Below are 14,360 nucleotides of genomic sequence, written 5' to 3'. Positions count from 1 at the left end.
AGCTAGTATGGTGCCCTTTGCTGTATTTATGTATTAAGCTTAGTTGTCACAAGTTGAAATATTCATCTTGCCTTCTGGGTTATGAAAAGACTTTAGAAATGTGTTTGTTAATAAGGTAGTTACTGTAATCACCAAAAAGGTGTAATATTTTAGCTTCCTGACATATAATAGAAGTAACCTCTTAGTTGTTCTAATTGAGTTTTTATATTTCAAATATAGGGCACTGAGGATTGGGTTATTGTAGACAAAGTACCCATTGAGGTAGTTGATGGTCAATCGAAAACCATTGTGACATACAAATTAATGACTATGAGCAGTAAAACTGGTGACATCCCACCCGAGCTTTTAAAGCACAGTATCACTGACATACAGAGCTTTGAGGACTTGGAAGGTGACTTGCTTTCAAAAGATGACAATAAACAGAAAATGTATACCTTAGGAAAATCCTATGATACTGTTTCTGGAAAAATTGTAACCATGACCACTAAAGTAAAAGAGGGAGAAAAAATGGTCCTGCCATCATTTCAAAACACAGAGATGGCAATGCCAGAATCTGTGAAAGTCATTCCTATAGTAGCAGAATATGAAATTCTAGAACCAGTAACTGATGAGAAAGCCAGAAGATTATCTGATGCCAAAAGGAGGGTCTCTGAGTCCTTGACACCAATTAAAGAAGCAGACTCCCGACTACAAAGTCCAGAAGAAGAAAATGTGAAGAAAATACGGAAGGCAGATGAAGATTTGCAGTTGCCCAAGATTCTGGGAAGTGTACAGACAGCCAAAGCTGAGAAATCGCTTGAGAGTGAACAACAGAAAGGAGAGACTTTTGGTTGGAAAACTAAACCTGAGAGGAAACATGGCAGAGAGCCACCTTTCACTATTGCTACTGCTCACTATGTCACTGAGTCATCAGCATCAAAAGTAGTGGTAACATACAACTTTGATCCAGTTTTACAATTAAAGCATGACTTTTTTTAGACAATTTCTGCACTACCCTGCCTCTTAGTCCTTTTGCTGCTTGGCCTTATTTTGACAACAGCCAACCCAGCTTTTTTATTATTTCTTCATGATTTAACACAATACAAAGCTGACATTAGGCATTTAAACTAAAGATCAGTCTTACTGAAATGTAGTATGCTGCTATTGCTTGTTTTTGAAGAGAAAATAATGCTTTACAAGACCAGCAGAACCCTAGTCCTAACCACTTGCTTGTGTAGATTACTACTTATATTCGGTACAGACTTGTGCTAATTTATTTTCCATTATTTTCTCTTTGTAACCCTGCCACATTTCCTCCTTTCTTTGTCTTTGTGTCAATTAACATAAACTTTGTGTGTGTCTGTTTCGCTTTCTGTGTCCATATGCCTATGACTATATATTTCTCTGTCTGTTTAGACAAAACAACTCTCCGATGAAAAATCTTTGGATGGTTCTGGTATCTTCACATTAATAGAATCTGCAAGAAAACCAACTGAGTTCATAGGAGGGGTTACAACTACTTCACATAGCTGGGCACAGGTGGCCATCTGATTAATCTTTAGATTTTAATGATTATCCCTTGATGGGTCATGGTATTATTTTATAGTAACATTGAGTTTACCTTTATTATTTTGCACATAAGTATCTTTAGGAACGGTATGGAAAACATTAATGCACATGCTGAGTACTTTTTCTTCCTAAAGCTATACATTTAAACTTGAAGAAATTCAGAAATGGGAGGTAGTAGTCAGTTTGTTATTCTTGAGATAGAATTTAAGTGTATGAAAGATAAAATTGGACTTCGTATTTATTAGCGATATGCAGATATCCAGATTTAAAGGGCAGAATATAATTTGGAACATGCAAAGATGTGAATGTACGTGTCAGGTATACTTACACATCTTTTTCCTGATCATATGACCATGCTACAGCGTGATCTAATTTGGTTTAAGGTACTTCTGAAGCATTTTGTATTTTAACAAGTAGTTGAAGCATTCCACGTGTAAATCCAAATCACATTTTGCCCTTCAAACTGAGGTCTCTTCAAAATCTTTATAACAGAAATCATATGGAATTTCTGAGCACTCGGATCACCTGTACAGAAAGCAAAAGCATGTAAAACAAACCCTCGGTCATGTTTGATGGTCTTTTAATTGTAGATTTTACACATTAGCTTTTAATATTAACTTGCCTTTCCTGCAGCGAACAGAAACACACACTGATCAGGAAAAGAAAACAGAGGAACAACAGCAGGAGGCCACCAAGAAGGTTGTGCAGGAATCTTTAATAGTCAAGGAGAAACATGTGATGAGTTTGCATGCAAGTGAGGATGCTGCTAAGTTGGCTGGCCTTCAGCTGGATGCTACAGCACAGACAATATCTCATGTGGCTTCTAGCATTAAAGGGAAAGAGGGCTCTGCTATCACTGAGGGGGCTAAAGAGGAAAAAACTGCAATCCAACAGGAAGAAACTGCTACTATTTCTCATGATCTACAAGAGGAGCAAAGTAAATCAGCCTATATTTTGAATACGCAAGAAAGCAAACCTCTTTTTGAGGTAATTAAACGTGTCTGGTTTGCTGATTCTGAACAAAAAGATAAACTACTGTATACTTCTTTAAGGAAGTTATGCAGCGCCACTAACATTGTTACTGTGAGCAGTTTGTTTCCTAAGGAAGCTTCACATGCATTTGTTTTTCACTTGTATGGCTTGCAAGCTCAATTTGTCCTTTTCATTAATTGTCAGTTTGGTTTAGTATGAGATTTAAATGTGGCGACATGGCTACTATATGGTTAAGGCTAGCAGCCTAAATAACTGTAGTTGCAGTTACAGCCAGGGCTTCCCTTGATGTGTGAATATAGACTTAATGTCTAACTTATATAAAATAGCACATAGTCCATCTAGAAGGCATGTACATCCAAGACAGGATGCAGAAATTCTCTTTCATAGTGATTTCTGCTGCTTCATTTTCTTCCATCTCTCCCAACTGGTATACATGCAGATGTTAAAACAAAGTTTGCCTTCTCCTTTAACTCCTGGGACTCTCTGAAGATCACATTGAACATTTTAAAAATTAACCAGGAAGCAACTCAATGCTTCTTCACAAGCATGGCATCTTGAAGTTTATTGCAACGTTCGTTTTTACATTTATTTTTTTCTTTTTATTTACTTTTTAGCATCATATGCACTCTTTAAGAAGCATTTTGGACTAAGTAATACAGCTTAATGCTGATACTAGAACATATTTTATCAGCGAAGAGTGAAGTATAATCTTTCATGGAAAAAATCATTACTTGTTTCTTTATCTTATCTACTTTCAAAACTGAAAACACTTCCCAACTGGAATGTTCCAATTGTAAACTGCCATATATGCAATCTTTTCATGACTTCAACCCTGTTTTAACTATTTAAAGGAAAATAAGCTTATGTAAATTTGGGCTACAGCAAAATAAATTTAAGCTTTAAATGAAAAAATATATATGCTATTTAAATATGTTCTCAATTTAGATCTAAATAATGGTAAAAATGCTGTTTATAAGCTTATGTACTTTTAAGATACTTCTTGTTAGGCAAGGGCATTCATTTACATTTTACTCTGGATTACTAGAAAATTAAGCAATTTTAATGTGTCCTATGTTTACATTTCATTGGAACAGTCACCCATTGTAAAGACTGAGGCAGTCAGTTTTGGCAGTGCTTCTACAGGTCCAGAGAAATTGGAAATTTCTGTGAAAGAAGTACCTGTTGTCCATACTGAAACAAAAACTATTACATATGAATCATCTGAGGTAAGGTACTAAAATAAAACGATTGAAATAACATAAGCATATTCTATGAACAATAAAATTTGCACTCAAACTAACAGATTGGTGACAAGGGCAACATATGTAAAAAAATTAAACTTCATTTGGGCTAAGAACCCTCTGATAATAGTTTAAGATCATTCCAATCTTATTGTATTCAAAAAAAGAGATTTCGGTAATGTTGCAAAAAAAGTTTTGTTCTTATGATATAAACATTTTTAAAGACTGATTGAAAAAGTTTTTGGTATAATATTAAAATATTGAATACATGAAAAATATCTTCATAATGAATTGAATTGACAGATAGGTTGAAGAATAAAAGATGGATACAATATTGCTAGTATTTTTTTTTCCATCTTGTTTTCAGTCCTAAACAAACTGACAATTCCATCTGCATTTGACTATTGAAAGAAATGAACTATTTAAATTCTACTACATAGTAGAATGTTTGCCAACTTTATACAAATAACTCCAATCTTGAATGCATTTATCATTTCATACGATTTTTTCCTTAGGTGGATTCTAGTGCTGATTCTGAACCAGGAGTTCTAATGAGTGCACAGACTATTACTTCTGAAACTACTAGTACTACAACTACTACACATATCACCAAAGTAGGTGTATCATAAATTTGTTTTATTCAATATAGGCATGGGTTTATTATTAAACATATAAATATCTGAGCTAAACAACTAAAGTAATCGTTTGTTGACCATGGAATAGAAGCCATAGTTAGGTATGCTTTTTATGGCTTAGTCTCTTTTTAAGAATGTATTTTAATACTTTAAAATGCAATACAAAAAGAATAAATTAAAAATTGATCCAAAGTTCTTTATAAACTGATTCCAAATTTTAGGACTAAAATTCAACAGCACACTGACATCTTTAAGTTTTAACTCCATTATGTTAAAAACATTTAAACCATTACTTGGGCACATATCCAAATTGTATGTATTAATGCGCTTTTCAGGATATTGTATCTTCAGCATAAATAGATACCACTTTTTAAACATCCAGTGAACTATCTGTCCAATAAATTCCAAAAAGTGTTGTTTACGATGCAGTTTCTATTAAACGTTATGAGAGAAAACATTATGAAAGAGAGATCATTAGCTTGTTGCTATTGCACATGCATATTGCACATTTTCTCATTTGGTATTCTGAAAATTAAACAGCATATCAACCATATGTATTATTTAAATGTGGACTAACCATTCTGCATTTAGCAAGCTGCCTTTAAAAAGAAAAGCATGGAACATAGAGGCAAAAACATTCTAATTTCCCATAGGGGGGAAAAAGCAGTAAACTTCCTTTGACAGTATCTTGAGGCCTTAGTTGCTTTTTTTCCCCCTTTAAGACAGTGAAAGGAGGCATTTCAGAGACAAGAATTGAAAAGCGAATTGTGATAACGGGTGATGCAGACATTGACCATGATCAGGTATGACGTGCTTCTAAAATTGTCTCCCAATCAGTCTATTTTTCTGTAAGTTTAAAAGTCTATTTTAGTATCAGCAGGTCTTTAAAATATATTGCAATTCAGTTCAAATGTAAAATGTCTATTTTGAGTCACATTTCCTCATTTGGAAACTGTAAATTTAATCATGAATCTCTCTTCACCTTGCTACTGATCATGCATGTTCCACCTCCTTCTCCTTTCTGCCCTTCTGTGGTTTCCTTATGCTAGGCGCTGGCTCAGGCAATTAAAGAGGCCAAAGAGCAGCACCCTGACATGTCAGTGACCAAAGTAGTGGTACATAAAGAGACAGAAATCACACCAGAAGATGGGGAGGATTGACTACAGGTAAGAGGACTAGATTTTTTTTTTCCAGGCACTCACAGACTGGCATGTGACAAAGATCATTCCTTCTCCCTGAACCCGTCATTATTCCTTTCTATTTATTCTTTCTGGCATTTGTACTATGCTTTGTGCAAAAGAAAAAAGAAAAAAAAAGAATGATTTGGCTATTTAGATTAACTTTATGAAGTTGCTGGATGGAGTCACTGAAGCAGTAGGCATGAGCTTAAATGGACTCCAGAACATGGTAGAGGACAGGATGGACTGGAGGAACGTTGTCCATGGGGTCACGATGGGTCAGACACAACTTCACAACTAACAACAAATGGAGTAGAACATTTTCTTTATGTTAATGCCAGATAGAGAAATAGGAGAAACCCATTTGCTTATGTCTGCTTGCTAGTTGCTATGCATTTTCCATGTAGTAGCTCTGTAGTTGACAATCCTGAAGATTGCTTATGCACAGTTTGTGGGCAAAAAAAGCATATTCTCTAATTGTAAAATACTGTTTTGCCTGAGAAAGCTTGCAAGTATGTTGAACTGAAATACCAGTATTTAAGTTTCAACTGCAAAGTTGTTTTGTCGATAACCTTTTTAAACTGTTCATTTTTCTAAGTTTCCTAATATGTTCTGGCAATTTTTATGATTGTTTCTTAAAAGGAGACAATGATATGCATTTTTTTGTTGCTGTGATTGAATAAAGGCATGCTGATAAATTCTTGCTAAATTAGCATTGTAGTGTTAAATGCAGTTACTATATGCATGTGCTAGAATATGTTTGGCATATTATGCTGTTGCAAGATTTAGTGACAATTGCATAGTCTACAAAAGCTGAATTTTGTGTGTAAAAATAGGAGATGGCTTTTACTTGGTTTGAACTTATAGTATAATCTTAATTTCAACAAGTTTTCCTTATGTCCATATATATTATGTGTTACTTCATGAAACATTAGAATTTTCAAAAACCAGTTGCTGTAGCTTTAGCAATATGCGAGGAAGATGAAAAGAGAGAAGAAGGAACAAAGATGAGTCTACGAACAGAGCCTGAACAACAAATTAATGGAATTATTTATAGCAGAACATTTGGGAATGACAAGTATTTATTTAGCATACATATAGCAGTTACATATGTTATTAACTTATATTGAATCAAGGCTTTTTCTACTTGGCCAGTAATAACTACTTCCTTAGTTATCCCAAATATCAAATTTTTCCAGTGCATATACTTGATTCCTTTCATTACAGTTGTCAAAAATTGAATCTGAAACGTTGGTTATAAATATAGATTTGTCATCAACAAGCTCTCATTAAAAAGACCATCAATATAATTGTATAGATTTTCAGAAAATAGAGATCTGAACTCAACTTACTTTTATGATTCATTGCATCAGCCTTAAAGAGTTCTCTTGTATAGAAATATTTGTAATTATTTTTGTGACTTTATTTACTATTTTAGATTTATTATTGATGGAATATAACTATACTCTCTCTACTGCAGGATTAGAGTAGCTTTCTATGAACTTCATCACTGGGAATATCAGAGCCTGTATGGAGTCTTGGTTCTAACCCAGCTGACTTGCATCTCTCCAGAGAAATTTTCAATGTGGAAGATTTTGATTTTAATTGCTAATTAAGGACACTTGCAGAAATCCCCCAGTTACAGCAATTTGAATCAGCTTTAATAATCTAATAATTGCATGAAACAACAAATTACAAAAAAGCAGCATTTTTATTTTCCTAAATCAACTTTACATCTAAATGGCACGTTCATCAACAGTTAAAATAATTGTATTATGCTACACATAAAACAGCTCATGCCTTTACTATTATTGAGAGTCTAAACACAGTTTCTTGGGGTGCAAAGTTTTGTTTAGGGAAAATTAAGATCACACTACAATACTAGAAGTGTACAGGTACTATATATATATGTTTTATTACATTAGATGTGCCAATAACATACTTTATTCGACAAATAACTTGAATCATATATTTGTTATAATTTGGTTTTATTATTTTTGTTCTATAAACAATGGTGAATCTCTAACCTTATTTAAATGCTTATAAAATATATGTTTTGTTTATCTGTTTTGGGACCCTTAATAGCTAATGATTTTTAGAATTGTTAAAGTTAGAAATCCTGCCGTCACTTTTCTAAAGTCTCAATCTATAAATTTGCATTGTGATTATTTTGAAGAAAATGTATATTTTCCTTAGCATCTCAGAAATGTTCATCTTGAAAAGATGATTTTTCAAAACCAAGTCCTGTCCACTCTCAGACAAAGAAGTTTCTTTTGCAAGTCTAGTCAGTGTTCCTTACTTAGGTCAGAGTTAAGCCTTAAACCGTACAGAACACTTAAAAAGCATTATTTCATTTTTATTATCACATCAATTTAAAAGGATCCAATGTTCTTTATGCTGTCAGTTTCATCACAATACATGGCGAATGTATGTTTCTGCAAAGTAAAATAAAAGTGGTAAATGCACCTAAATTTGTACTGGTCTGTGTCTAAAAAAGTTTTTGCTATACAGTATTTAAATGTTGCTACTATTTGTATAAAATCAAAGGCATTTAATATTCTAAAGAGATGTTCTTTCATATAGTTTCAATATGGTTTAGGTAGGTACAAATAGAAGGGCAAGGAAAACTGAAGGAAATTGTAAAAACTAATTCTGTCTGTTCAATTTTGTACATATAACTTCCCTTTGATTTTTTCTGTATTATAAATCTATGTAATGTGTTTCATGTAAGTTTAATAAGGACCATGATTAACTAAATATTTTTGAGCATTAGCTTTAAAAAATAGTTTTGTATTTTATATTCTAAATCTAGCCAGAATGCTCCAAATGCTATATTGGAAGAATTCAATATGTGTTTTGTGATCAACCAGTGAAATGCTGAAGTACTGTGCCTTTGATTTTTGAATTTAGTTGCTCATTCATAATTCAGGCATGATAACTTTCACTGAAGAAAAGATGTAATAAACTTCATTTAATAGGCTTTGAAACAATGGAGTATCTATAATGTTATTTTTGTCAATAATAACAGTATACACACTGTTCAGCTCAAGGCTATTTAGGATAGAATAGGATAAGTATTTTGAAATAAAAAAGAGACAATCTATAGAGAAAACATATAGAGTCTTTTGCAGGTATGGAGCCACATGTCCAGTTTATATATTCAGTGCCTCTCACCTATTATATTATTACAAAACAAATGAAAAGAATTTTAGTGGCTATAAGTCATAACCTTTCACTCACACTATATTCTTACTGTAGAAGCTTTCAGTTATGACAGATAAGTTGCTTTATTGTAAGTACAATCAAAGCCATATAGTCAAAAGATCAGTGCATTGCAGAACACAAAAACGAACCATAATTATAGTATCTATTTTCTCCAGAGTTTAAATTCTAGGCCCCTTTACTTCTATCTGTTTGTATTAATGGAAATGAGGCCATTCTCTTCCTAGCCTTGATAGTGGAAGATATATAATTATATCCCCTTCAGAGAACCAGTCAGGTGCTTGTCTTAATAGCTTCAGCCTTAAAAGTAACCACTATAGGTGCATTGCTATAATAATCTGAAGAAGTGATTTTAAAAAGGCCAGACTGTTATAAACATTGTGGATGTTTTACCATTCAGAAAATTGGCATATCTTCATAGAGCTTACCAAGTCAAGTCAAAATGTGCTTCCATTTGGCATGCTAATAGTTTTGGCCATGTTCATGATACTTAATATATTGGAATTTGTTCTGTTATTATTTTGTATTTACTTTACTTTACCTCAAACAACTTTGGTTTGGTTAAATGTGATATTTTTCAAGAGTCTCAGTGGCACAGTGGTTATAATGCAGTATTGCAGGCAAACACTGCCCACAGCCTGGAGTTCAATCCTGACGGAGGGCTCAATGTTGACTTAGCCTTCCATTCTTCCAAAGACAGTAAAATGAGAACTCATAGACCAGGGGTGTCAAACTGCCAGTCCACAGTCCGGATGCCTCATGCCGAAACCATGCCCACTCCATTGCTGGCAATGGAAAAAAAGTCACAACACGTCACGTGATGTTGCAAGTTTGACACCCTTGTCATAGACTGTTGGGGGCAATATGCTGATACTGTAAATGGCCCAGAGAGAGCTGTAAAGCACTATGGGGCAGTGTATAAGTCTAAATCAGGGGTCTTCAAACTTGGCCCTTTTATGACTTGTGGACTTCAACTCCCAGAATTCCTCAGCCAACATGCCTGGCTGAGGAATTCTGGGAGTTGAAGTTCACAAGTCATAAAAGGGCCAAGTTTGAAGACCCCTGATCTAAGTGCTATTGCTAATGCTGAAACTTTTAATAGTTATTTTTCATAATACATTGATTACTCATGTCTTTAAAATTAGTAAAAAAAATAATTGATACTTAGTTCATTCCGCACATTATCCAAAAGTTTTAATATGTCATTTTTAAAGATCTAGCTATATATATTCAATGACATAATTGTAAACATTTTACAAAGGATCAAATTCTACTTAAGACAATTCACAAGAAAAGCCCATTTTAGTAGATTTGAGAGTATCCATTATTCCCAAAAGCCTTTGAATCAAAGGATAAGTCATTTGGATGTTATGTAAATTAAACAATTTGTATTGGAGTTTACTCTACTGTGTCCAAAGCCCATTTAGTCAAAGTATTATAAATTAAGGTTTCGCTGTACTTGTAAGTAAACAAGCAAATGATTATGGTTTATTAAAATTATTGCTATAAGCCCATAAATATTCCTCTTTGAGATACTAGGAGTTATCCTACCTGACATACTATTATAATTTTGGGTTCAATGCTCATCTAATCATTTTTAATTTTTTCTTGCTTTGGGCTTCATATTTGTGCATGATGTTCGCTCTTTGCAGCACAGTCATCTTATTTTCCACAATCAAAAATTAATCTCTTAAATCATTTTTATCCTAATCCACTTGTAGTATATTGAAATAAAGTACCCAAATATACACCAGGATCTTTGTTATTAGTATTGCCATAATAAAATAAGGAGTTTGATAAAGAGGAAAAAAAAGTGTTTTTCAAATAATAAAGGTGTTGTCTTTTGAATTTGGAATAAAGGAGCTCTACCTGAAGCTTTGTGTCTGAGTGTTGAAATATTCTTTCCATTCTAAGAACAAAAAGTCTTTAAACATTTTAAGGAACGTCGATATAGCTGCAGTCCCTTATTTCTCTCTTCAGGGCCTCAGTAATAGTGGTAGTTCGTGTTGTATACTGCTAAAACTCAAACTGAAAAAATAGGCCTAAGCACTAACATTTTTAAACAATTTTAAAACAATAAAAAGTCTTCATAGAACACATTAAGTTGGAAAAAATTATTCAGAGAAGCATTAGTAACAGATTCACAAAAGGAGAGGTCTTTTCTATTTGTGTAAATAAAATGTATTCCATTCAATATCTAAATTGTTTAATTCTTAAAAGTTTCATTTTTTAAAAAAAAATAAAAGTCTTGACTTTCTGAATACCTCAGGGTAGTTTCTGTAGGATCAATTTGTTCTTTCCTGATATTTTTGCTTGGCCCTAAGGAGTGGCTGAAGGCTAAGTTAAAGAATGAAAGGGTTTGGTGTTGTTTTTTGATTATATAAGTGATAATGTTACAACGAGATGTGAAGTGCACATGCACTCTGGTAAGCTGAAACAAGGATGAAAAATAGTTCAATCAAATATTCCAAACTAGTCCAATTACATACTTGGGGGAATTGGAAGATTGATTGCTACTGCTTGAAACAGGCAAGGATGTTTCATATTCAGAACAAAATCCTGAAATTTGTTTTGTACCTGGAACACTCAACCCATACAACAAGCTATATTTAATTTAAAATATGCTGAAGAAAGGCTACCTTGAAGTGACTGGAACAGTTAATTGCTAAACTATACCAGCAAAATGCATATCCAAGATTGGTCTTTCCAGAAACTAGAAATCATGGTTCATATAATAAAGTTATAGCTACATTAGTAATTTTGCAAGGCAAGGAACAGTATTGTTATGACTGTTAAGTGTTGCAACAGATATACTGAAAGACTACAATTCTAATTACATGATTAAGAAATATGCTATAATGAACATAAACACTTAAAATGTATCCAACTGCTGTACTATATATGGAACACTTTCCTCCAAAGGGATGAACATGATAAAAATGCTAGGAAAAGCAAATTAACAGGTTTAGAAAAACCAAATGGTATTCTCTACTAGAATAAGCATAAAATGCAGAATGACAATTCATTGTTGGTGAATTTGCTTTTTGTTGGAAGGGTTGCAAATACTGTGGAAGAAAAAAATAAAACGTTATTGTCTATTTGCAACAATTGCATTTTGTCTGTTTTTTGTTGGTATAGAGTCCACGCCATACAAAGTAACTAAAATAAGATCAACCTTGTTTGAAGTCATTATACATAGCAGTATACAGGGTGTAATATTTATAGAGGAATCCTAATTTCAGAAAAAAAGATGACAATGCCATTGTTAAAGGGGAATTTGGTAGAATTACTGAATATGTAACCACATAGATGCTATAGCAAGGAAGACCCGGCAACCTATGGAAAAAAAAAATTCTGCCTTAAGAAAGAATTGTTTTCATTGCACAGATCCTATGTATAGTGGCACATTATACATCTGAATGCCTTTTTGTTTGCTGGCAAGCACTCTAGACCCGTGGTGGTGAATCTATGGCATGCAGAGCCCTCTCTGTGGGCACACGCGGTGTCACCCCAGTCCTAGGCCTTCAGCTGGGTTTTATAAAACCTTTTCGCTTTAGGCCTCTGCTGCCGTGTGCAAAAAAAAAAAAAAGGTTCAATTAATCAACCAATTTCAACTCGTGGGAAAAAAAAAGTTCTCCCAAAGTTGGGATTGATTGATTGAATTTTTTAGTCCCATCTAGTCTGCCGTTACCACAGCAGCCATGCCCACCCAATGGGCCACGCCCACCTGGCACCCGACAATACATAAGTGGGTTTTGGGTTGCAGTTTGGGCACTCGGTCTCTAAAAGGTTCGCCATCACTGCTCTAGACAATAGTGGCCCCCCAAAAAAGTTTTCGTACATGGTTTCTACCAGAATTCCAGAGATCGTCCCAAGCATGTTTTTTCAAAAGGCAACTGGACTTTGTTTTTTCCTTGAAGATGTTTCTCTTCTCATTCAAGAAGCTTCTTCAGTTCTGATTGAATGGTGGGGAATGGGAGGATTTATATTCTTTTATATCTTTCCATTCCCCACCATTCAGTAATAACTGAAGAAGCTTCTTGATTGAGTAGTGAAACGTTTTCAAGAAAAAAAACGAAGAAAGTTCAGTTACCTTTTGAAAAACATCTTTGGGAAAACCATGACCTGGATGACTGAGAATCTCCATAAACATTCTTAATTATTTGCACTTCTAGAATGTTGATTTTCCAGTAGGTCAACAGTATCGCCTGATTGTATGAATCCCTGAGGATTCAAATTTGTATTTTTTTCTCAAGAGAGAATATAGATATTAAAATAAACCCTGTAGGTTCGTGAATTCTGAAAATTATATGAAACAGTCATGTTGGCATGGCTAGAATTCCTGTCAAAATCCTCAGTACTCAGAAATAACCTATATAGTTGATAAAATTACATCCCCAATACCCAGTTCATATTTTGGTAAAAACTAATAAAGTAACTTATGATAATCTAGAGCGTTGATTACTGTAGTCACAGCTGTGGTGACAAAGATCTAACAGAATTCCCAAGGTATACAATAGTGAAAACATGGATTCCAATATCTAGATCAGTGAAGAAACTCAAAGAATAATGCTTTTGAAAGCATCTGGGTTAAAATAACACTAGTATTACTGCTAACATCTGCTTTTGATAAAAAAAAATGTGAATGTTTTCCAAAAGCAAACTACAAATATGTCAAAAATACAGGAGTTAGTAATGATCAGAAATTTTAAATAATTTAAATAAACTTCCTGCCCTTTCTTGTTGAGAATTTTCTCCATCAGCTATCCTTAATTTGATTTTAACCAGTAAGGACAGTAGATGAAACAGAAATAGAGGGAACTATGGAGGAAGCTGTGTATATACAGCTGGATTTCTTGATAGGGAATCCAAAACTGAGTACCATTGAACTTTGGACTTCATTTAAAGCAATGATTCCATGGCAATGGTAGGTAATGGGAAGAGAAATCTAAGATGGATAGGATCTAATTTAAAAATGAGATACTAAAAGTACAATGGCAAATTATCCAATGGAAAAAATGGTATATACAGTAGCAGAAACCAATCTGGCTACACAAAATTCTTAAGTGAAACGCTCAACATGTGAATGAGATGAAAAGTGGGATAGTTCACCAAGGAAGAATGCAAGATTCTCTAGATTTGGAGAGAGGGTGTCATGAAAACTAAAGTTCAACAAAGGATGCTAAAAACAACAAAGAGGAAAATAAAATATATAATGTATGGTACAGCACAGGAGAAACGCAGAAGGGTAGCAATGAATAAAGATGAAACTACTGTTTGCATTCTTTTGTTCAGTACCATAAAATGCTGCTTGAAGGAGTAGGACTGCAGCTCGGCCATATGAAAAACATATACCTGCTGCCCATGATTAACTTAAATTTCCAGGATTAGATGCATCCTGTCCAAATACAATGAAGAGGAAGCTGGACAGCCATATTGATATGGGCAAGTGAGTCGTACAAATTCTTTTCATTTTAGGTTTAGAAATCTTAGTTCGGATATTACATCTCAGAACCTAATCTTATTTTTAGGTATTATATCTT

The 14,360-nt window shown here is 33.8% G+C and overlaps 1 protein-coding gene across 34 annotated transcripts in view; it reads left to right on the top strand.

Annotated features, from left to right (window-relative positions):
* Window positions 1–8,060, top strand: part of EPB41L3 (erythrocyte membrane protein band 4.1 like 3) — a 125,856-nt gene extending 117,796 nt beyond the window's left edge. For 15 of the 34 annotated variants that reach the window (XM_039339129.1, XM_039339131.1, XM_039339135.1 and 12 more), the window contains 8 exons: window positions 220–927; window positions 1,396–1,518; window positions 2,182–2,535; window positions 3,636–3,767; window positions 4,298–4,396; window positions 5,140–5,220; window positions 5,467–5,583; window positions 7,076–8,060. In XM_039339129.1, the coding sequence (XP_039195063.1) occupies window positions 220–927; window positions 1,396–1,518; window positions 2,182–2,535; window positions 3,636–3,767; window positions 4,298–4,396; window positions 5,140–5,220; window positions 5,467–5,577 (1,608 nt within the window). In that variant the 3' untranslated portion in view covers window positions 5,578–5,583; window positions 7,076–8,060. The remainder of the gene's footprint in view (window positions 1–219; window positions 928–1,395; window positions 1,519–2,181; window positions 2,536–3,635; window positions 3,768–4,297; window positions 4,397–5,139; window positions 5,221–5,466; window positions 5,584–7,075) is intronic. The other 19 variants (XM_039339149.1, XM_039339145.1, XM_039339143.1 and 16 more) reach the window with 8 other exon arrangements.
* Window positions 8,061–14,360: the final 6,300 nt, after the last annotated feature.

This window comes from Crotalus tigris, unplaced genomic scaffold (genome assembly GCF_016545835.1).
Source record: "Crotalus tigris isolate CLP2741 ecotype Arizona unplaced genomic scaffold, ASM1654583v1 scf7180000017731.4096049, whole genome shotgun sequence".
Taxonomy (NCBI): Eukaryota; Metazoa; Chordata; class Lepidosauria; order Squamata; family Viperidae; genus Crotalus; species Crotalus tigris.
Note: the sequence above shows the minus strand (reverse complement) of the source record. Positions and strands in the feature narration are given on the sequence as shown.